We start from the raw sequence: 25,122 nt of genomic DNA on the forward strand, positions 1-25,122 counted from the left end.
AAGGTAAAAAATAGAGCACCTGGGAAATTTGACTCTGATATACCTAGACTAAGACAACAGAACCTGGATTTTCCCTCTTTGTGATTACATGGAGTCTAACAGGAATTTAAGCTATACCCTCCTCTAAATATTTTATTCCACATCCAGGGAGCAATTTCATAAGATTCAGAATCTGATCAACCCTAGGGTTTGAGATACAGATTAAGAGAACTAATGTGCATGTTTGAATACATACCACACTTACAAGTTAAAAAGCAAGGGAGGGGGTTTGGCAAAATTATTTTTTCCATTTCAAGCAGGTATGAGCCTGTATTAGTCTCTTTTGCCTATAACCCTGAAACTGGGTCATTTATGAAGAAATGAAATTTGCTTTTTACAGTTTTGGAGGCTGGGAAGTCCACCGTCCAGGGAACACATCTGGTAACGGCCTTCTTGGTCGGAACTCTACAGAGTCCCTTGGTGAACAGGGTATCACATGGCAAGAATGGCCTTGACAAGAGAGAGCTAACCTTCTCCATTGCTCTTCTTATAAAGCCATCAGAACCATTCCCATTACTCCATAAATGGATCAGTCCATTCGCAAGGGCACAGTCCTCACAATCTAACCACATCTTAAGGGCCCCACCTTTCAAATACCATAATTGGGTTTCCCACCCTCTTAACACTGTTAAGATAGAGATTAGTTTTCTAATATATGAACTTCTGGGGGACACATTTGACCCATAGCAGAGCCCATACTATGCTCTAAGTGCTTTGCAAATTCCTTTTGGGCATGTAGACAAATTTCAGGCTGTATGACCCTTAATAACGTAAACTAGTTTATAAGGAGTAGGAATTTTTTTGTTTTCATCCCTTGGTGGCACTCAAAATATCTTAAGTGCTTGATAAGGTGATAATTCTGGATGTTACTGACTTTAAACTGCCTTACCCCCTGTAATTCTAGGTCAACCACTTGCACTCTTATAAGGCCACTTTTAAATCCAGTGGAGAGATTGCTTTGAGTCATAACTAAATAACTTGTGGACACTTCAGTTTACCCCCAGACCTTTATTTTAGTCTCCATTGAGGAAAGATCTGACTAGATCCTCAGTTTTGTACCTAACCCAATTCAATCTGAGACTTTAGTTCTTTATGCCAGGGGCTAGTTCTAAGAGAAATACTGGTAGGATTCATTTCTGACAGGTATCTTTACTCATGAGCTTTGCTTTATTTACCTTCATAGCTTCTGGGGTTTATCACCACATTCCTGAACATCCATTCTGAGCAGATAATTAACTTCCTACTCTACTGCAAAAAATAGTCATGTGTGGTTTGGGCTCCTTCAGCTTCGCTCCTGCCGTTACTAAACTAATTTATAATATCTCAGGCAACCTTCTTCTCATTCTCCTCCCTCACCCAGTTTCAGGAGAATACCTGTTCGCCTTCCCAAGGAAAGGACAACCTGTCTTCTGCTCTTTGACTTTCACTGTCTTGAAGATGGCACAATCAGCTTAATTCTTCAGTCTTATATCTTGGGTCTTTCCCTCTCCATTGACTCCATGCCCTTAGCTTGAAGACATGATCAAGTTTTACCCCATATTAAAAAACAAAACAAAACAAGAACCAAAAAGTCCTTGCCCTGTCCCTGCCTCCACACTCTGAGTTGTTGCCTTTTCTCTTTTTTTTTCAAATTTTTTGAAAGAGAATAACTGCCACTTCTTTCTCCTCTCTGACTCAGTTCCCAAATGCAGTATGCATCTAATCCCACTAGTCCATTGACATTGCTACAGATAAAGAATCTAATGTGGTAATTTTTAACCAAGAGGCTGTTTTTACTCATTCCCCTTAACATCTGTTTTGTCCATATTAAGAGCCTTCTTTGGTGTCTGCAGTGGTCTTCTTTGCTGCCACTCCTGTTTCTCTCACTTATTTTTCTCACTTCCTTGGCTTGTTCCCTTATGACTGTTTATACTGTTGATATTGGTGTTCCCCAACATTTTATTTTCTGCCACATGCTCCATTTGCTTTACAAGGACTCTCTGGGCAATCTTATTTGTGTTTACAATTTCAGTTACTAGCTATATTCTTGGTGATTCCCAAGTCTTTATAGTTCTGACCTTTCTTCTTAAATCTAGATTCATATATCCGGGGCTCTACTGGACAACTCTATTTCATTGTACCACAGGTACTTTAATACTTGGACTATTTTAAATATTGAAAGAATTTCCTCCAAATCTTCAAGCCTCTTTTCTCTATAATTAATCCACAGTCTAACTAGTTACACATACTATTTTGGTTAACAATTTAAATTTTTCCCTCTCTCTTCCTCCCCTCCCACATCTGACTTCTATTGATTTTACTTTCTTGATTTTTACGGTTTTTAAGGCCTTTTCTCAGGTTGTCATTTACGTGGACTGTTGGCAGTAGTCTCCTAATGGATCTCCTTTTCTCTTCTCCCTTCCTGCTTTCAATCCACCCTTCATACTGCTGTCAATATCTTTTATTTTTAATGAAAATAAATCTGAGTGGTTTGCTATTACTTATGTTATCAAGTATAAACTCGGTGTGATATTCAAGGAAGCCTTTACAGTTTTTCTTAACTGTCTTTTCCAACCTCACTTCTTAAAGCTTACCTGAATAATTTTCTACTTTCAATTATTCACTTTCTTTATTCCTCTGTATATATGTTACTTTGCCTAGAAAGCCCTTTCTTTCCCGTAACATTCCTAGACATCCTTCAAGACCTATTTTCAACATTGCCCTCTAGGAAGATCATTCTTAGACACATCCATGAGATTTTTTAAGGTTCTATCCAACCATGCAACTGATGAGATTTTCCATTAAAATGTGCAGCTTCATGATTCCATAATCAGGTTTATAGAAGTGAGAGGCAGTGGAGGATTCTCTTGAAATATGAAAGAAGAGTGAGTCCTCTCCCATATGGTTTTTAGATCTTCCTTTCTTGGTATTCATACTTCAAAGTTTTTACATTCATAAGGAATGTATTGAATCCTACCTTCTGGACCCTGGGTTAGATCCTTAGGATACCAAATGAACACATTGTCCTACCTTCTGAGCCTAATGGAGAGATCAGGTAAGTAAAACAGTAATTATAATATTTGGTAGTAGGTGTGGTGACAGCACTTGAACAAGGTGCGATGGGACCAATAAGGAGGGAACCAGTACAGTTGAGTGGTGGTAGGGAAGGAGAGCAGGATTGAACATCTCAACTGTGCTTTAGCAAGAGCAAAAGTTAGCAAACTGTAGGTGCCATTAATTGAGCACTTGCTGTGTATGTGAAAGGTACTATGATAAAAACTTCATGTTTATTATCTCATTAAATCTTAACAAAATCTCTATGAGGTGTGTACAATTACAATTCAAATTTTATAAATGAGAAAACTGAGGTACAGAGGTTAAGTAACTTGTCTAAGGTTATACAACTATGAAATGCTTGAGCTGAATCTTGGACCAGGGTCTTACTCCAAAGTGTGTGCTCTTAACTACTACACACCCTGTGCACCCAGTGAAAGGTATAGACCTCTTTAGGCTGGGGGAACAGCGTGTGCTAAGGCATGGATATGAGAGTGCATTTGCATATTCATGGATTTGCAAGAAGGTCATGATTAGAGTTTAGTTTGGAACTGAGGGAGAACAGGAGGTGGGGCTGGAAAGGATCTTGAAGGACCTCGTTTGTATTCCATGCTAATACACTTAGAATTTAGCCTGAAAAGGGGGGTGGGGTGTTGTTAAAGCACATTAAGCAAAGGAGTGCACATTTGCATTTAGAACACTTATTTTGAGGCTAGAATGGAGAAAGGTTGAGGTTGGAGGCAGGGAGCCAGTTAGGAAGGTATGGCAATAGTTCAAAGGAGAAAGGATGAATATTTAATTAATTCATTCAGTAGACATTGGAATTAGGAAGTATTAAATAGGTTGAGCCAATTAAGAATTCTCCATGCCTAATGAGAGAGAGAAATCTAGCATGATTCCTATATCCAGGTCTGATTCACTGGTAGATAATGGAAAACACTTTCGGGAGGTAAGGATTTGGAAGGAGGGTAGGGAGGGGGTAAGTAGGTTTTTGGATAGGTAGTAACTGCGGTATATCCAAGTGGAAATGCATAGCAGACAGTTGGCTGTCCAAGATTTGCAATTTAGAAGAAAGATGGGGCCCAGTTAAGTAAAAAATAAAAAAGGGTACAGGTAGTGAAAATCATGGGAGTGAGGGAGAATACATGGGGGGAGGTGCTAAATATGAAGCCCTTTGGAACACTAACATTTAGTATGAGTCAAGGAATATATTTCAATAAAGAAAGAAAGCCAGGATGGGGTGGACAGAACAGGAGGAAATTTATATTCAAGAGGTACCGTGGAGGCCAAGAGACAAAAATAAGAAGGGAGCTGCCCACTAGCTCAAAAACTGTAGAGAAGGCAAGACAGAAAGTGAACCATGCACATTTGGTTTTTCACAAGGGTTTATTGGTGATGTTGGCAAGAGCTGTAGGAATGAAGAAGTATGGGTGGAGCGGTAGAGGCCAGATGACGGAGACTTAAGGAGTGAGTCAGAGATAACAAAATGCATGTAGATTTTTATTTTAGGATGCTAGGGAAGAGAGATGAGTATGAGGGATTTTTTTTTTTTAATTGGTGAATATTCAAGCATTTTTTAAAGACTGTTTTTTTAAAAAGACACCTTGTAAATCAATAGGGAGATGTGGCAGGCTAATAATCAACTAGGGAAAGTCTTTGAGGAGATGATGGGTGTGGAGGCATAAATGGAAACCAGTTCTCAGGTGAAGAGGGATTCATTTCTGAAAAGGAGGAAGTGAGAAGAAAAGAGGTGTGGATAGTTGGGGTTGCAGGTAAGTTTATAAGTGGGGTATATTGGAAGCTTCTGGCTTCTCTGAAGAACTCAATTTGAGTTAAGTATGGAGAGAGGACTCCTTTGGAGAGTATAGAATAAGAGGCTAAAGGAGAGTGGTGTAAGGGTTATTAAAAAGGAGAGAAAATGTATATAAAAATAAATTATTTTACTTATTTAAATATATGTAAAAAGGTAAAAGACTGAAGGCCCAGGGGTGTGAGGGACTATAACAATCTTCTGTTATTCCCTAGTAGCAACACAAATTTCCTTAGGAATCTCTTAAAGTGATCCTGCCAATCCATACCACTTTGTCCGTACAGAAAGGATAACACTTATGACCTCATATTGTAGAAAATACTTACAATCCCGCATATGAATATTGTAAGCTCCTGAAAGATAATTCATTGTATCCTCATGTCCTATCATCAAGTTTCATATCAGGTAATTCTCAACAAATGTTTACTGCATTTTTAAAATTTCTGAGCTGGACATGTGTGCCCTGACTACCATGGATAGAGCCTTCTCTGCAACTACATAGCTGTTTTCCAGGACCGTGGTCTATATTCACAGAGGTTGTAATATCTAATACTTTTGGTATTTGTTATAAGATATTTTTCCCATTTTATTTGCTAATTTACCTACATCTCTGGCATTACCTTTGGTTACATTTGTCTACTCCTATCTGATTTAGATTGCTATAAGCATGTCTTGTTTATTCAGAATTTTCTTATTCACGTTAATTATCTATATTTTCTTACTTAATCTCTATATTTTAAATCTTTTCTTCACTTTGCTGTTTCATCAGAAGGCAGTAGGCAAAAGAGAAAATCCCCAAATCAGATCATTTTATTACTTAATAGTTTTTTGTACATGTTTATAGAGGATGAAGTTGTAGCTGGAAGTGATATTTTTGGACTACCCTTATTTATTAATTATTAGTGCAAAGGTTATTCAAAATATGGCTTATCCAGGTCAATTTTACTTTGAATTTTACAGACAGCATCTATTCTACTTCAATTGCTTCAGCCGCAAAATGTTTTTATTACAGCAAGTAATCAATCAGCAAATAAGCAATCAGTGCTTTCTGTATTCTTTAGAAAATTCATTCTCCAAACGTAAGTTATGAAATTGTGGAGTGTTGACAATCACTTCTTACCTACCTAGGGCATTCTCAAAAAGTCTGATAGGGGGCTGGCCCGGTGGCGCACTGCTACAGTGCGCCACTTGGGAGCGCGGCGGCGCTCCTGCCGAGGGTTCGGATCCCACATACAGACCGGTTCCCGCTCACTGGCTGAGCGAGGTGCGGGCATGACACCGTGGGTTGCGATCCCGTTGCCGGTCCCGGTCCGGTACGGGTGCGACACTGAGGGTTGCGATCCGTTGCCGGACACGAAAAAAAAAAAAAAAAAAAAGGATGAAACATGAGTGTTTGGGGCAGGAGTGGGACGGGTGCGACACTGAGGGTTGCGATCCGTTGCCGGACACGAAAAAAGACAAAAAGGAAAAAAAAAAAAAAGTCTGATAGGATAACTAAGCTCTTCACTTGTATCTCTTTTTTTAAAGGATGATTTTTAAAAGGTAAAACTATGGCTCATATAAATGTAAAATGAACATGTGCCAAAAGATTTTATGTCACTCATTAATTAAGGAGCAAACCAGTAAGAAGGCAAAAACTCTTTTAAAAGAAAATTGGAAGAACAGACATTTATAGGCAGTCAGGAGTGCTGAAATGAATTTGCTAATATGCAAAATTGATCAATATCCTCAGGGCAGTAAAATTTAATTTTTTGGAATTCTCTCTTCTACCAAGTGGTAATAAATGGTGGAACAAAGTTTATTTGTATCTCTATGGACACCAATCATTTGCATTACCAGCAGGTTTCTACAACTTACAAAATTGCAAAAATAGCCCAGTTAAAGTCAGTGAAAGGTTCAGGCCTCCATGGAATCAGATAATCCCAAAAGATGTATTAGACAATGCCCAGCACCCCATTAGTTAAGGACACCTAGTAATCTTTTTTTCTATTTTGAAATCTTTCTACATATGTTCTGACACTTGCCTTCCTTTGTAATTCCAATGTCATCACCCCTTTATTCTCTCCTTGTACACTTGTCTCTCTCCTTCAATGTTTTTCTCTCAGGGGAAACAATTAATAGCACTAAGGTCTTGAAGAATGCAATCGGAAGTTCAGGTTTTACCTGGGGCTTTCTAATATTTGGGTGGCTAGAGAGAACTGGGAAGAGGTGAGCTATGGACACCCACGAGGTTGGTTCAGAATTCTGCAAATTCACAGATATGTAATAATTTGGACCAGAAAAAAAAGGTCTAGATCAATTACATTAAAATTCCATATTGCCTGGTTTTTATAGTGTCATCCTACATTTTTATAGCACATTGTTGTTTAGAGAACACTTGACTCTGTATTTTCTCCTTTGATGCTTACCACAATTCTGTCAACGTAGCCCAGTGTTTGTTTTTGATCCTCCTATTTACAGAGAGTAAACCAAGCCATAGAAAAGTGAGTTGCTTAAGGTGGCATTCTAAAAAGTGGCAGAGATAGGATTTATACTCAGGTTTTTTGAACATTGTCCAGTTCATATTACGCTATGCATCCTTGCATTCAATTCAATAGGTTTCATATTGAATAATAATTATTTTCTTAGAATAGTAACATCCTATGTCCCTGCTTTTTATTCCCAGTTTATATAGAAGGTAGAAATCTTAAAGATGAACTCTTAACAAGTTGATATTTTATTTATATTTGTTAGTGCTTTGTTTTTTTAGGGAAAAGCCAACTGACTACATAGAGTTTATAAATAGCTGAAAATTATGAAAGACAATTATAATTTCTTCACATTTTTGTACATTTTAGTTGGGTGGAGACTGATTCCATTTATTTACCCAATCTCACTTTTGTAAGGCAACATCTGATAGTTTATCCTATTGAGAAGAGTTGATAGAATATACTCTACTTATTAGCAGTATTATCTGCTCTTGGTTTCAACTTGTTTCTTAAATTTTTGAGTGATATATGGTTTCTTAGAAGAAGGAGGAATACCTGTAATATATATTTGGGAATTGTAGTTCTATAGTTTCAGTGAAATGGGAGGGTGGGAAAATGCCATTCAATTGTATATAATCCTTTGTAAGGCTTGCATACAAAATGTCTCTTGCTGTCTGTATTTTGCAATGGGAAAATAGCCACAGAGAAATATTTTTTCTTGTTAGTATTCTAAGACTTTCCATCCTAGTAGAAAGATGTGATTTGATTCATCCAATTTACTTTGTGTATTTAAGTACAGTAGAACCTGACACTTTTTTGGAAATGTACCATAAGGATAGAGATAAATTTCGTATGTTTAGCAAGTTCTATTTAGAAGATGTGTATAGAAGTTGAGACTGAATATAATATTTGGTTTGATTTTCTGTTCAAAATTTTCCCATGGTAAGACCAATATTTTTCTACATATATCAGTAGGCAGCAATGATAACTCGAAAGCTTCCAAAGCCAGATACTACACCAGCATGTATCAACACAGTTGCTGAATTTATTCCCAAAATGCATGATAATGTATACCTTATATTCTTACTGAGAATGAAAAAAGAAAAAGTATAGTGTTGTCTACCAGCTGTGTACATTAATATTAAAATAATTTGTTTCTGTTTTTCACCTTGTCAGTCCTCTCTTCTCCTCAATGCACTGCTTGCTTAAGTGAGCGATTGAAGCGTTGTTCTTTATCTTAAGGATTTGTAACATGCTTAAGATCTTATAATATTCTATAATTAAATGAAATGTTTTTATTTTTATTTTCCAGGTTCAGCTCAGCTATTATTTAATAAAACCAAATCTGTAGAATTCACCTATTGCAATGAAACTGTCATCATCCCATGCTTTGTTAATAACGTGGGAGCAGAAAACACTAAAGAAATGTTTGTAAAGTGGAAATTTAAAGGAATTGACATTTTCATCTTTAATGGAACAAACTCCTTTGCCAAGTATAATAACTTTACAAGTGCAAGAATTGCAATTTCAGAGTTACTAAAAGGAGATGCCTCTTTGATGATGAATAAGAGTGATGCCATCTTGGGAAACTACACTTGTGAAGTAACAGAATTAACCAGAGAAGGCGAAACAGTCATAGAACTGAAATATCGTGTTGGTAAGACTTCTATAAAAGCTTAATTTTTATTTTTCCTGCTACAACCTGATCCTATTAGAAATGGAGTGAAATGGGGCTAGGGACTCCTTTGAATCAAAAAGCAGGCTATTAATAATAAATGTTGATGTAATGTTTAGCAACTTTAAGATCATGAGTTCTATCTTATTTGGTCTTTACTTTTCCCAGCAAAACTCATTTACTGTTTGTTAATTTGTATATTGTGTGAGTCTCAAACTTTTCCTCTGAGGACTATATTATCTGGGTGATCGATCCTGGGGTCATCTCCTGTCCATTTCTGTTTGCTGTCATCAAAAGTACTTTCTTTCATGTGATTCATTTTTGAGCCTCTTTCCAATTATTTAGCTGTTGTTTTTTTTTCTGCCTTGCACTTTGACCAAGGGTCGGTAAGTCCTAGCCATGCTCCCTCTGGAAAGAGTATATTAGAAGGAGAATCAGAAGATTAAAGATCAGGCTATCATGGGTGATTTCTTGAGGTTTTCTGTGCTTAGCCTTGCTTTGGTATTCTTTTCCTTGGCTAAGATGTGGGAGAGCTAGGGATCCAAACTAATTTGTTTGAATTCAAGCATAGTTATAGCACCATGATTTTGCCCTTTCTTCACAAAGTTGGGTTGGTGAGTTGTATAAGGTAGTAAAGGTAGCTGAAGGAAACAGACTTTTTTCTTTGATATTTCTTGCTGTGCTAGCTGACTTCTTCAAGCGTGTATATAAGTACATTCTGACTTTCTGTTTTGAAAGCTCTACTGAGAATCACCAGACATGTTACTGGTCTCATAATTAACCATACTTTGAGTACCTAGATAGGATCAGAACAGTTCAATTGGATCAACTGTTTGCCTTCTATTCTTCTAACTTTTATTGTTACACAGTGTCTGTTACTAGATTGAAAATGGGGTGTTTGTTTTGATGAAATATCTTGACATTGTTTAGGATTGGGAATCAGGAGATCTGAGTTATATCCCCTATTCTGCAACTTACTATTTACCTATGTTATCTTGAGAAGTTACTTTCCTTCTCATCTCAAGTTACCCCATCTCTAAAATGGGGTTGAAAATACTTGCTTTTATGTATTCTCCAGAGTCCAATGAGCATCAAATGAGATGACATGTGGACAAGTTCTTTGTAAACCAAGGTGTGTTGCGGATGTTAGTTGTCAGTGCAGATGTTAGTGATGCTTATTTTATGAAATAACTATCAAGTTGCTGAAACTGGTCTGGAGTGTTGTGAGAAGAACTTGGGTTCAGTGAGAAATGAGCAGGAGATGGCTCAGAGTAGGCAAGGAGAATTTGAAAGTATTTTCTGCCCAGAAATCTCTCTTACATTGTAACTTTTACTGTTGATATTAATTTGGGCTAAGGAGGCTTTTTTTTAAACACATACCTTTCAGGAGGGATCTAATCAATATGCATTTTGTGTGACTGGAATTAGAAAATCTAATACCTACTTGAAATTTTTCTGAGGGAATGTACAGATTTATGAGAATAAAAGAATAAAACATGGGAAAACAGTAATTTTGGAGTGTAATGTAGAGGAGGACCAAGAAATAAACAGTAAACTCCACATATAAGACTTGAAAAGCCAGAAAATAGAATGAAGAATGGGATGGGAATAGATGAGAAAGGAATACTGGTATCCAAGGTGAAGACAAAGTTTATAATTTGGTGTGTAATTGTTTTGTCTTTGTTTTCAAAATACTCTATAAAAATAAGAGCTAGGGCTTATGTTTTGGGCCATTAAAAAGAGAAAGTATTGTTTTATTATGGGGAATGTAGAAAATTCTACCAGACATTTGAGACATTTGACTTTGTATTTATTTTTATTTTTTAAAAAATAATTATTGATTCACAGGAAGATTAAAAGAGAGGGGCTGTGTGCCCATCATCTAGTCTCCCCCAGGAGTTATATCTTATGTAACTATAGCACAGTATCAAGAACAGGAAGTTCACAGTGGTCCAATGTGTGTATGATTCTCTGTCATTTTATCACGTGTGTATTTTTGTAACTGCTGCTACAATCAAGATGTAGAGCTATTCCATCAACACAAACATCTCCGTCATGCTAACCCTTTATAGTCATACCCACACCTCCCACTGTCCTTTAACCTGGCAAACGCTAATTTGTCCTCCATATCTATAATTTTGTCATTTTGACAATGTTGTATAAATGGAATCATACAGCATGTCACATTTAGAGATTGGCTTTTTCACTTAGTATAGTGTCTTTGAGATCTGTCCAAGTTGTCAAGTTGTCACATGTATCAGTAGTTAGTTCTTTTTCCTTTTTTTTTTTTTTTTTTTTTTTGAGTAGTATTCCATGGTACGAATGTATCACAGCTTGTTTAACCATTTACCTATCGTAGGACAGTTTTGGGCTATTACAAATGAAGCTGCTACAAACAATTTGTATAGGTTTCTGTGTAGACGTAGTTTTCATTTCTCTGGGATGAATGCTTAGAAGTATGATTACTGTTTTGTATGATGAATATATGCTTAGTTTCTAAAGAAACTGCCAAACTGTTTTCCAGAGTGGCTCTTCCATTTTACATTCCCATCAGCAGCACGAGAGTGTACCCATTTTTGACTGAAAAAAATAAAAAAAATAAAAAAATTCTTCTGCACGCAACAGTTTAAGTGGAACAGGACTCTCACTGTGAAACACAAATTTGTTGTAATAATGATACTTACCCATGATGTGGACTTCGGGGATTTAGGCGTTAGAAACCATTTTTACTATATTGTGCTTTTTTGCAAATATAGGCATCAATTAGGAATAGAAATTGCTCAATAGAGAATTGAATTCCATTGAATAGAATGTGGTAATGTTGACCATTCTTTTTGCCTTTTCTGGGGAGAGCACTAGAATTGAATTTGTGGAAACACTATAAGATATAGTTTTATTAAACTCTGGTGCCTATGCATAGTATAACATTATGAAGTAGCACAGGACTTGAATTTAGAAAGCTGTTTTTCTATACTTCACCACTTTCTAGCTTAATTTCTTAAGAAATTAAGAAACTCAACCTATCTGGCCCTCAGATTTTTATTAGTAAAATGGGAATACCATCTTCATCAGAGGAATATTTAAGATATAAATAAGATAATGTCTATCTTGCTTAGCAAAGATTTACTGAATGCCCACTATGTGTCAGGTACTGTGCTAGGCACTATGGATACAGTGATGACTAAGACTTTACCACTGATTTTAAGGAAATGATCACAGTAAAAATAAGAAGAGTAAAATGACCCAACATTTATTTGAGCATGTGCCAGATGCTTTATGCATGTTGTGTCCTATGATCTTCTTAAGAACACTAGGAGATGGATATAGGTGCTACCATTTAACAAATAGGGAAGCAAAAATAAGGAAGCAAAGGAGATTAAAGATGCTTGTTCAAGGTCAGAGTAATAGCCAGGATTTTAACCTAAAGAGCTGGCTTCAAAACCCAGTATTTTACCAACATGGTTCCTGTGAAAAACACTTTGTACATAACCAAATACTAAATGTAAATAATAGTAGTTACAAAATTCGTTATTACTATTTCTGTGTTTATTATTAATGACACAAAAACTTAGAAGCTTAAAATTTATTTTTCTCTAAGTAAGCAATATATTAGAGTTTTGTTTAAAAAGGTCAGTTCAAGTTCAACAGAGTTGCCAATTTGATCATTACGAACATGATACACATTCTTCATAATGATGATATGAAGGCACTGTAAGATTCTTGCATTAGTTTTCTAGTGCTATGTAACAAATAACCACAAACATAGCAGCTTAAAACAGCACCCATTTATTAGCTCACAGTTTTGTAGGTCACAACTCTGGTTATTGTGTAAGCAAGACTAAAACTAAGATGTCAACTAAGTTTCATTCTCATCTGAAATTTGGGATCCCAGTCCAAGCTCACATAATTGTGGCAGAATTCAGTTCCTTGTGATTGTAGGACTGAGATCCCTGGTTTTTTGCTGGATATCTGCCAGGGACTTCTCTCACCTCCTAGAGATTTCCCCCATTATTACCACATGGCCCCCGGCATAGTTAAAGCCAGCGAAGTATTTGAAGGAGAGACACACTTAGTTGATTGGAGTGTTCTCTTCACTTTCAGGTTGTACCATTTTTGTACACAATGATAAGAGAAATGAGTTCCTGGGTTTTAATAACACTTAGGCTTGGAAGCAAAGTTTAAACACTCATTTGTAGACCATACCCTCTTAATGTAATTTATTTGCCTTTCTACCACTAAGTTCATTTTCCTGGGAGCCACTCCACCTAACCAGGAATTGGGGGAGAGTGATAGAGTTGTCAGCCATAGCTTGGGTGGAATAAGGGTATGAATGCCCTTGGATTATCTTTCTTAATCCTGAGATGGAAAAAAGTGTGATATTCTTCTCAGTCCATATTAAGTTTAATTTATTTTCTTAGTGCCATAGAAATTCAGAGCTGAAAGGGTTCTTAAAGAAGTACTTTGTCTCACTCTCCACTTTGGGAACAAGAGTTAGTGTCATCTGACACCACTCTCCTAACAAATCAATAGCTTAATGGGTATGTAAATTGTTTTATATAAAATATTGGGGCTTTTCCCCCCAGCATCATAATTGGTTCTTAAATGTCCAATTCAATGATCTCAAACATTTCCCACAGTAACAAGTTAGAGAGATAACACATTTATGTCAGTAACAGGAGCTAAACTCCAGGAGAAATCTGCAGCAGCTATTTTAAGCCGGGAGAATCATGGGCATTCCTTACCCCCACCCCAACCCCCACCTCAGACTCACTTACCATCAAGGAACATATAAAAATCTTGGGTTGGTAGTGAGAAGGGAGAGTGTCTGAAGCTTGAACAAACCTCCATATGATGCTGATAAGCTCCAGGTAAGAATTACTTAGACAGTAATAGTTTTTGTTCTTTAATCCCACTTTCTGTCATAGATATGTTCCTAATATTTCTTATTATTTCTGCCTAGACTCTTGGAGTTGTCTAGTAGTCACCTAGTCTGTTTCACCATCTAATTTACAAATTGCTTATATCACACACCAGGTAGTTGGCCATTCAAACTTTTTACCTAAATGGCTGACATGAGTCAACTCTCCTGGAGTTTAGCTCCTGTTACTGACTATTACTTCTTTTTTTTTTTTGTCTTTTGTCTTTTTCTGTGTCCGGCAATGGATCGCAACCCTCAGTGTTGCCCCCGTACCAGACTGGGGACCGGCAACGGGACTGCAACCCTCGGCGTTGCTCCCACGCCTCGCTCAGCCAGTGAGCGGGAACCGGTCTGCATGTGGGATCCGAACCCTCGGGCGGGAGCGCCGCTGCGCTTCCCAAGCGGCGCACTATCCAGTGCGCCACCGGGCCGGCCCCCTGACTATTACTTCTCAAAGGATTTGGTCTGTATCAGGCAGTTCAGTTCTTGTTAAGTGAAACTAAAACTTGCTAACCTGTAATTTCTCACTCAATGGCAGGGCTGTAGTATTTCTCCCAAGTTTATTCTCTAGGGAAAAAAATCCCCAGTTCTTTCAGCCATTGCTCATGGTTTTAGGATCCTCATTCTAGCCACCTTCCTTTGGGGCAGTCCCCTGTTACATCTTTAAATGTGATGAGTAAAACTGAACTCAGGACTGCATTTGTTGGTCATAACCTTCCACCTTCCAAATTATGATTTCTGCCATAAGTTTCTAATAAGTCCTACCTTTCTATAATACATTCTCCATATGGCTGCCAAAGAAGATTTTAAATAAATTGGGTCTTTTTGTTTTTACTCTTCGAAACCTTCCAATCACTTGTCATTGATCTTAGAATAAAACCCAAACTCTCTTAACAAGCTGTTAAGACCTGACATACTCTTGCCCCAGCAAACTCTTCCCGTCTGATCTTCTATCACTAAATTCCAGCCACACTGGCCATCATTTGTTTCCTTGAATTGGTTGTTCCTTTGGCATCTCTTCTTTCCTGACTTCCCACAGCAGGCTCCTTTCCATTCAAGGATCAGTTCTAGTTCCTTTCCCCAGAGACCTTTCCTTATTGCCCCTGAGAGCCTACACCTCCACTCCTCCCTTGCCTCAAGCTCAGGGCCCCCTGCATTGTTCCCTGTGGACCTTCAAGTGCCAGGAGGAGTACCTGCCCGTGGTGGGCTTTCAATAACTGTTTGTGGAGTAAGTGAAACATGAGTGCTCAGACCACTGTTGAATAGATTTCTATTAATATATCCTAAGATTGTTTGTTGTGTAAGGGGAGAGGACAGTGAAAGAACACTTCATTGTCAGCTCATCTTGAACATGATATCAGATACTGGCTATATTTTGAAGGTACAGCTGGCAGGAGTTGCTGTCTAACTAGATTTGGGATGTGAGAGAAATCAAGGAGTCAAGTATAACTCTGAGATTTTTGGCCCCAAGCCACAGGAGAAATGGAGTTGCCACTACTGAAATGAAGAACACTGAGCAGGGAGGTTTGGTGGGGAATGGGGTGGAGGGGATATCAGGGGTTTGAGACATAAAAATTTAAGATGCTTATGATATTTAATTCACTGCACCTCAGTTTCCTCAACTATAAATTTGGGTTTATAATTCCTCATGTGATAATTATGAGAAGGTAATGTATGCAACTCAAAATAATAAAGGAAGAGGGTAAGGAAAAAAAAATTGATTAAACATAGTTATTAGATCATAGAGTTTTTACCAAATTCTTTGGGCATTGGGGTTTATAATTCCTCATGTGATAATTATGAGAAGGTAATGTATGCAACTCAAAATAATAAAGGAAGAGGGTAAGGAAAAAAAATTGATTAAACATAGTTATTAGATCATAGAGTTTTTACCAAATTCTTTGGGCATTAGATATGAAAATCTAAGCATAATTCATAAAATGTTTTTCTTGGTAGGATTTTAGTCTGTATTGAAGTGGGTTTTCTTTGGTATAGGAAGATGTTCAGTTTTACAGTTGGAAATTAAGGTATTGATTAAGAGTATCTAAAAACATCTGTTTCTTGGTAGAGATCTACAACCAAAAGATCATTGAAAAATTGTCTTCCATTCACTCACTAAACCTTCTTATGTCTATTGTAACCCTCAACAGCAAGTGTTTTGGGACTCTAGTATGTATAGGGCAAAATGATAGATTCTGAAAAGCTATTATTTCTAAGATAGAAGTAATAATATCATTATATTCTGGGGATTAATGTAAGCATTTTAAGTTTCAACATCAGAAGCTCTACATAAGAAATGCATGGCAGTATTATGGAGTGAAAGCCCACAAAGTTCCTCAAATGCCAATACTGAAGGGCAGAGCAGTGTAGGATTTGAATGAATAGTGTTGATTTCAGAGGAATGCCAGTGCTTGATTGGGGCCTATACAGAAGTGCTCTTCAGATAGCACGTCCCCCCCAGTACAGGCAAACTTTGAAATACTTTCAGTTCATCTACTTAGCATTATCATTAGAGAAGAAATTTCATAGCTAAAATTACAGTCTTAAGGGTTTGTAAGATGCAATTAAACTTAATTTTTTAGAGGTTTTCAACAAATCTTATTTAAAGCCTTAATATCACAATTTCCTTTATATAGGATGTGTGGATATATTTTTACCGTGTGAGTAACATGTGGCTTCCTTAATAACCTAAAGTCCGTCACGTTACTTTACATGTAAACAATCCTTTTGAAGCCTGATTATTCATGAATAAGTCTTCTATTCCAGAGTAAGTTTGAGAAAAGGCAGGGCTCATCTGTCTTGGTCTTACTCACAGTAAGGGGAATGTACCTAATGGAACAGCTTACTCACTTAGGTCCCTGAGTCAGTCTTTACAGGAACACTTCATTGTTAATTGAAGGTAAATTCTTGGCACTTTACACGTACAGGCATTCAACACACAAAAACGTAATAATAATCATAGTTAGCATTTACTGAGCACTTGGTTAAGTGCCAAGCTTTGTTTTAAGCGCTTTGCCTGTACTGTGTCAACTTTGTTAATAGTCACAACAGTTCTTCAAGATGTAGGTACTGTGTTGTACCCAGGTAACAATTCAGGACACTGAGGAACAGAGTGGCAATAAGACATTGTCAAGGTTACAAAGATTACAAATTAGAGTTGGGTTTCAAACACAAGCAGAATGGCTACGGAGCCTTTTTCTCAGCTACTGTGCCATATATATTTTACCTTCTTCCATAAAACATAGGTGAGGAAAACTGTGAAAAACACTTAAGTAAGTGTAGACTTTTTGTTTCATAAATAAAATTTGTTATATAGGGCCGGCCCGGTGGCACACTGCTACAGTGCGCCGCTTGGGAGCGTGGCGGCGCTCCTGCCGAGGGTTCGGATCCCACATACAGACCGGCTGCTCACTGGCTGAGCGAGGTGCGGGCGCAACACCGAGGGTTGCGATCCCATTGCCGGTCCCGGTCCGGTATGGGCGTGACACTGAGGGTTGCGATCTGTTGCCGGACACGAAAAAAGACAAAAAGGAAAAAAAAATTGATGTTATGTGTAAAAATTTTCTTTTGGATTATACTCTACTGATATGCATTCATTTAACTTAACTGAGTCAAAGTGATATTCTCGGTTCCTTCAGTTTTTAATTTTTTTCTGTGTTCATCTGAGCTACTGCCTACTCCTGACACCAAACTGTTTTGTCTTTATATTGGAACAAACATATAAAAGGAACACGAGAACTGTGATAACCCCTGCTTATGAGTGATCAATTAGTGTTGATTCGATAATTTTAACACCCTTGAAGAACTCGTATTACAGAATCATTTTCTTGGATTCCTTATAAGTTTCTAGAAAAAAGCTGCTACAGCTAATAAGTAAGTGTTGGAAGATATGTAATTTATTTTGTGTGTATACATACATGTGTATAACACATCATATATGTTTACATATGTATGTGTGTATGTATGTCTATATGTGTATGTGTCTGTATATGTATGTGTATACATAAAGTAATACCATGGCTTTAATTAATTTATTTTTCATCTCTCCAATAAAATATATGTTATGGACCATTAGCAGGATTTAAAGTGATTATAGTAGATACTAATTGTAATTTTTGTTTTCTTCCTAGTTTCATGGTTCTCTCCAAATGAAAATATTCTCATTGTTATTTTCCCAATTTTTGCTATACTTCTGTTCTGGGGACAGTTTGGTATTAAAAGTAAGTATTTATTCCTATTTTTCATTTGTGTCTTGGTGATGAAATTGCTGTTTCTAGGAGGCAAATATTTTATTTAACTAAGATGTATTAAGAAGAGTGTTATTGTGATAAATAAGAATATGCAATTTGAATATTAATAGTCTCCTCGAAGTATATATTGTCCCCCATATTTTGGTACAATTCGCTTTCATTTCCTAGGAACAGTTGTTGTTTCTAATTTCTTAAGAATGATGAGTGCAAATACTAGTAGTAGTAACACCTTAAACACGTCTAGTATTTTAATATTTACAGAACATCTACACACATTTTGTTTGGTAAACAGATGACCACAGGCTACATTAGTGTTAAGGTGAAATGTTATACTTTGAAGCATCGAGATTCCTGTCTTTATTTTCCCAGTTTGACTTCTCTGTGTGCATGCGTTCACCCTTGGAAAAGCCCAGTTTGAACCATGTTTTATCATCCTCACTGTGCAGTTCTGCAGCCTCTCAGGAAGCAGCCATGGAGACTTGTGTTCTTTGATCATGCTTTCCTGTGATAATCATGTAATAACTTGTGAGGGAAAATCTTGATACCATATCAGATTTAGCATCAAGAATATAGAATTGTTACGATCATTACTAGATAAATAGATAATGTGCATTCTGGTCAACGTTTATATTCAACCATACGAATATTTCCATACCAGTTTGGTTAAGGAATTTACTAAATTAGTGAAGTTCTGAGGTGACAGTCTACACTTTTAAACTTTTAAAATGTAAGATTTATTCCTCCTTTCCCTGAATTAGTCATTGAAGATGAATAAATATCTATACAGGAAAGGAGTAAATAATGCTGATTTAATTTATTATACAACCTTTAAAGAAGTGAAAGCTAGTAAAATATTATAGAATATTATAAATATTCTAAAATTCTAGTAAAATATTATAGAATATTATAAATATTCTAAAGTATTATAAAATATTATTAGAATATTATAAATATTCTAAAGTATTATAAAATATTATAAAATATTATTATAATCGGCCTATTGTATACTTCATGAATTTTACTTTTGCTCAGAAGTTTAAGCCGTGTGTTTCTACAGTTATATATAAAAATGGAGGGGAGATGACTGATTATATATTTTAAGAGCTTTTCACAGTGTATGGCACTCTGGAAATGCTTAGTGATTTCAAAGATGTTCTCAACTTTTATCTAAAAGGAAAAAAAGAGGGAAGAAAGGGCTGACAGTGGCAACCATCAAGACATTTCACAACTCTTACTTAGACAGTGCCAAGACTTCAGTAAGCCTTTTGTATTAAGAAAGGACTGGTATTGCATCAGGACCTATTCTGTCAGACCATCAAGACATTTCACAACTCTTACTTAGACAGTGCCGAGACTTCAGTAAGCCTTTTGTATTAAGAAAGGACTGGTATTGCATCAGGACCTATTCTGTCATGTCACTGACATTAGGGACAGCCTGTAACCATATTGGTAGACCCAGGATTTAAGGGCTTAGTCCTATGATTTGGACAGGGAACAGTCTTTATTTATGAAAGTGAAATTATTTCATATCAGTGTGATTTGTTGAATTTGGATTGATAGAAAGAAGTTTGCTGATCATGGCATTATCAGTAGTGACATTATTTTTAGTGGAATGAACAGGAATGACTCTGTTCACTGTCAGCCATATTTTACTAAATAAGCTTTACAGTTTTTTTCTGACTTGATAAACATGATACTTGTACCAGCCAGCTGCCAGCAGCGACAACAAAAAAGTAATGCATATATCATTTTAGAACACCTTATACAACATAGGAAGTTACAGAGAAAAAAAAACAAAAATCATCTGGACTCCCCAAACCTAGAAACAAACTATTAATATATTCTAGTGAATTTCCTACTTCTCTTCATGTATTTTTCTATTTATTTTTATCTTTCTTTAAAAAAGAAAATCATAAATGGACTCATTAGCTTACTTATACATCCTGATTTTCCCTCATGTCTCCAGAAATCTTGTTACAGCTGCATGTGCTCTACTTTTACGGATGCGCTGTAATTTAATTTCATCTTGATGGATATTAAGGATGTTTCCAAATTTTTTTGATACTATGAAAGTAACTCTGCTAAAGATATGTAAGCCTGAAAATGGCAGAGGTATTTTAAGGCTCTTGATACATACTGCCAAAATGTTTTCCAGAAACATTGTATCAATTATTTTTACAGATAAGAGTACCTGTCTTTCACCTCACAGTCCTGACATTTTAATAATTCTAAAATCTTTGCTAATTTGATAGGCAAAAAAATCTTGTTTTACTTTTCATTTTTGTGTTAGTGAGGGTGAATGTTCTTTTCTAGGTTTTTTTGTACTGGCCATATTTGAAGGAGCATGCTTCTGAACCTTAAGTAATTTCTTAGTGGAAATTTTTTATTTTGGCTCATCTTAATACAGGTACATGTGGTATGTGTATGTATGTGAAAGAGGTACCTATATACTTGATTTACCTAGCCTGGACTTAACGTTTAAAGATGCTGGTGAGAATAATAGCTAACCATTTGTGGCGTTCTTGCTCTGTGTGACAGGCACTGTGCAAAGTACTCTAATTCTGAAACCATATTTATTTCTCTCAGGAACTCTACAGGCATAGGTACTATTGTTATTACCATTTTGGAGATAAGAAAATGAGGCACAGGTGGATTACACAGTTCTCCCACAGTCACTGAGCCATTTCCTGGTAGCACTTAGATTTGAACCAGTGCTGTTTACCATTATGCTATGCTGCCTCCCCATCTTTTTTTTTCTTTGAAAATTTATTTTTTAATTGTACACGTTTATAGAATACAGCATGTCATTTCAATAAATGCATATATTGTATAAGGATCCCCTCCAGGTAGTTACCACATCCATCACATAAGCATTTATCATTTCTTTGTGTTAGTAAAGTTCAAGATCCGCTTTTCTAGCTATTTTGAAATATAAGAGGGTACTTCAAAATGTTCATGGAAAAATAGAATTGAAAGATAATCGAATCTTTCCACAAACTTTTTGAAGTACTCTTATATCCTACACTATTACTAGCTATAATCAACTTGGAACACCAGAACTTATTCTCCTTATCTAACTGTAACTTCATACTTCTTGACCAATCTCCTTCTCTCCCCTCTCCTCTTCCCTTCCCAGCCTCTTGTAACTGCTAGTCTACTCTCTACTTCTATGAGAACCACTTGTTTTAGATACCACATATGAGTGAGATCATGAGTATTTGTCTTTCTGTGCCTGTCTTACTTCACTTAACATAATCATCTCCAGTTCCATCCATGTTGCAGCAAATGACAGAATTTTATTCTTTTTTATAACTAGATAGTATTCTGTTGTGTTTATCTACCACTTTTTAAAAATTCATTCATCCTTTGATGGACATTTAGGCTGATTCTTTCTCATGGGTATTGTGAATAGTGCTGCAATGAATATGGGGGTGGAGGTGTTCTTCAATATACCAATTTCATTTCTTTTGGCTATATACCCAGTAATGGGATTGCTGAATCAAAAGTTAGTTCTATTTTTATTTTTTTTATTTTTTTATTTTTTTTTTTTTGTCTTTTTTTCCGTGTCCAGCAACGGATCGCAACCCTCAGTGTTGCCCCCGTACCGGACCGGGGACCGGCAACGGGATTGCAACCCTCGGTGTTGCTCCCGCGCCTCGCTCAGCCAGTGAGCGGGAACCGGTCCGTATGTGGGATCCGAACCCTCGGGCGGGAGCGCCACCGCGCTTCCCAAGCAGCGCACTATCCAGTGCACCACCGGGCCGGCCCCTATTTTTAATTTTTTGAGGTATCTCCATACTGTTTTCCATAATGGCTATATTAATATACATTCCCACCAGTAGTGTATAAGAGTTCCCTTTTCTCCACATTCTTGCTAGCATTTGTTGTTTTTTGTCTTTTTGATAATAGCCATTCTAACTGGACTGAGATGATATCTCATAGTGGTTTTAATTTGCATTCCCCGATGATTAGTGATTTTGAGCTTTTTTTCATGTGCTTGTAGCCATTTGTATGTTTTCTTTTGAGAAATATCTATTCAGGTATTTTGCCCATTTTTAAATCAGATTTGTTTTTGTAGGGGTGAGTTTGAGTTCCTTATATATTCTGGATATTAGCCCCTTGTAAAATGCATACTTTGCAGATACTTTCTTCTATTCCATAGGTTGTCTTCTTATTTCCTTTGCTGTGCAGAAGCTTTTTAGTTTGATATAATCTGTTTGTCTATTTTTTGCTTTTATGGTCCGTATCTTTGAAGTCTTGTTCAAAAAAGCCTTACCCTGTCTAATTTCATGAAGCATTTCCCCTATATTTTTTTCAAGTAGTTTCATAATTTTGTGTCTTAAAAATTTAAGTTTTTAATCCATTTTGAGTTGTCTTTTGTGTATGGTGAGAGATAGGGTCTAGTTTCAGTCTTCTTCATGAGAATATCCAGTTTTCCCAGCATGATTAATTGAAGAGGCTATTCTTTCACTAGTATATTCTTGATCCTTTTGTTGAAAATTAGTTGGCTGTAAGTGCGTGGGTTTCTTTTGTGTATGGTGAGAGATAGGGTCTAGTTTCAGTCTTCTTCATGAGAATATCCAGTTTTCCCAGCATGATTAATTGAAGAGGCTATCCTTTCACTAGTATATTCTTGATCCTTTTGTTGAAAATTAGTTGGCTGTAAGTGCGTGGGTTTATTTCTGGGATCTCTATTTTGTTCCATTGGTCTTTCTGTCTGTTTTTAGTCCAGTACCATGCTGTTTTGGTTACTATAGCTTTATAGTATATTTTGAACTCAGGTAGTGTGATGCCTCCAACTTTGCTGAATTTATTTTTTAGTTCTAGCATTTTGGGGGTGTATTTCTTAGGGTTTTCTATATATTTGATTATGTCCTCTGAAAACAAGGATAGTTCAATGTCCTCCTTTCCAATTTGAATGCCCTTTTTTTCTTTCTTTCTTGCCATATTGCTCTGGCTAGAATTTTCAGTACTATTTTGAGTAAGAGTGGGGTAAGTGGGCATCCTTGTCTTGTTTGGGATAGAAGAAAAAAAGCTTTCAAATTTTGTCCATTCAGTATGATATTAACTGCAGGTTTGTTGTATATGACCTTTACTGTGTTGAGGTCAATACCTAATTTGTTGAGTGTTTTTTATCATGAAGGGGTGTTGGATTTTATCAAATCCATTTCTGTGTCTGTTGAAATGATCATATGGTTTTTGTCCTCTGTTTTGTTGATATGGTGGATCTCATTTATTGATTTGCATATGTTGACCCATCCTTGCATCCCTGGGATGAATCACACTTGATCATGGTGAATGATCTTTTTACCATATTGTTGGATTTGGTTTGCTAGTATTTTGTTGAGGATTTTTGCATCTATGTTCATGAGGGATATTGGCCTGTAGTTTTCTTTTTTTGTAGTGTCCCTTTCCGGTTTTGGTACGAAGGTAATGCTGGCCTCATAGAATGAGTTTAGAAGTATTTCTCCCTTTTACACTTTTTGGAAGAGTTTGAGAAGAACTGCTATTAGTTCTTTAAAAGTTTGGTAGAATTCAGCAGTGAAGCTGTCGGGTCTTGGGCTTTTCTTTGATGGGAGACTTATTACTGCTTCAGTATCGTTACTTGTTATTGGTCTGTCTAGGTTTTCTAGCTCTTCCTGATTCAATCTTGGTAAGTTGTATGTGTCCAGCAATTTATCCATTTCTTCTAGATTTTTCAGTTAGCATATAGTTCTTCATAATAGTCTTTTATGATAATTTGTATTTCTATGGTATGAGTTGTACTGTCCCCTTTTTTCATTTCTGATTTTATTTGCGTCTTCTCTCTTTTAGTCTTTAGCTAAACATTTATCAATTTTGTTTATCTTTTCAAAAAATCAACTCTTCGTTTCATTGATCTTTTGTTTTCTTTTTTGAATCTGTAATTCATTTATTTCTGCTCTGATCATTGTTATTTCTCTTCTACTAATTTTGGATTTAGTTTGTTTTTGTTTTTTTAGCTCCTTAAGGTGTAACATTAGGTTGTTTATTTGAAGTCTTTTTACTATTTTGATATAGGTGTTTATTGTTATAAACTTCCCTCTTAGAGCTGATTTACTATATACCATAGGATCTGGTGTGTTGTGTTTTTATTTTCATTTGTCTCTGGGAATTTTTTAATTTCCTTTTTAATTTTTTCTTTGACCCATGTGTTGTTTATGAACATGTTGTTTATTTTTGATGTATGTCACAATTTCCACTGTTTCTTTGGTTACTGACTTTTAGTTTTATTTTGTCATGGTCAGAAGAGAAAGTTGATATGATTACAATTTTTTTTTAAATTTAAGACTTGTTTTGTGACCTAAAATGTCACAAAATGAATATACTCTATAGAGGATGTTCCATGTGCTAAGAAAAATGTGTATTCTGAAGGTACTGGATGGAATGTTCTTTAAATGTCTGTGAGTTCCATTTGATCTAGAGTGGAGTTTAACATTTCTTGGTTGAGTTTCTGTCTGGATGATCTGTTCATTGCAGAGTTGGGTGATGAGGTCTCCAACTGTTATTGTATTGGAGTCTAACTCTACCCTTAGATCTAATAGTACTTGCTTTATATATCTAGGTGCTCCAGTGTTGGATACACATATATTTAGAATTGTTAGATCCTGTTACTGAAATGATTCTTTTATCATTATATAATGACCTTCTTTGTCTTTTTTTACTACTTTTAAAGTCTATTTTATCTGATATAAATATAGATACTCCTGCTCATTTTTTATTTCTGTTTGCTTGTAATATCTTTCTTCATCCCTTCACTTTCAGTCTGTGTGTATCTTTATAGGTGAAGTGAGGTACTTGCAAGTAGCATATAGTTGGGTCATGTTTTATAATTCATTCAGCCACTTTGTTTCTTTTAATTGGTGGATTTAATTCATTTACATTTAGAGTTATTATCAATAGATACAGAC

General features: G+C 36.2%; 1 protein-coding gene across 1 annotated transcript in view; it reads left to right on the plus strand.

The window, feature by feature from the left end:
* Positions 1–3,060: 3,060 nt before the first annotated feature.
* The window catches only part of CD47 (CD47 molecule), a 50,140-nt gene continuing 28,078 nt past the window's right edge, over positions 3,061–25,122 (plus strand). Inside the window, exons 1-3 of the mRNA XM_008588887.1 lie at positions 3,061–3,073; positions 8,663–9,007; positions 18,074–18,163. Of these exons, the coding sequence (XP_008587109.1) occupies positions 3,061–3,073; positions 8,663–9,007; positions 18,074–18,163 (448 nt within the window). The remainder of the gene's footprint in view (positions 3,074–8,662; positions 9,008–18,073; positions 18,164–25,122) is intronic.

This window comes from Galeopterus variegatus, unplaced genomic scaffold (genome assembly GCF_000696425.1).
Source record: "Galeopterus variegatus unplaced genomic scaffold, G_variegatus-3.0.2 Scaffold132, whole genome shotgun sequence".
Lineage (NCBI taxonomy): Eukaryota > Metazoa > Chordata > Mammalia > Dermoptera > Cynocephalidae > Galeopterus > Galeopterus variegatus.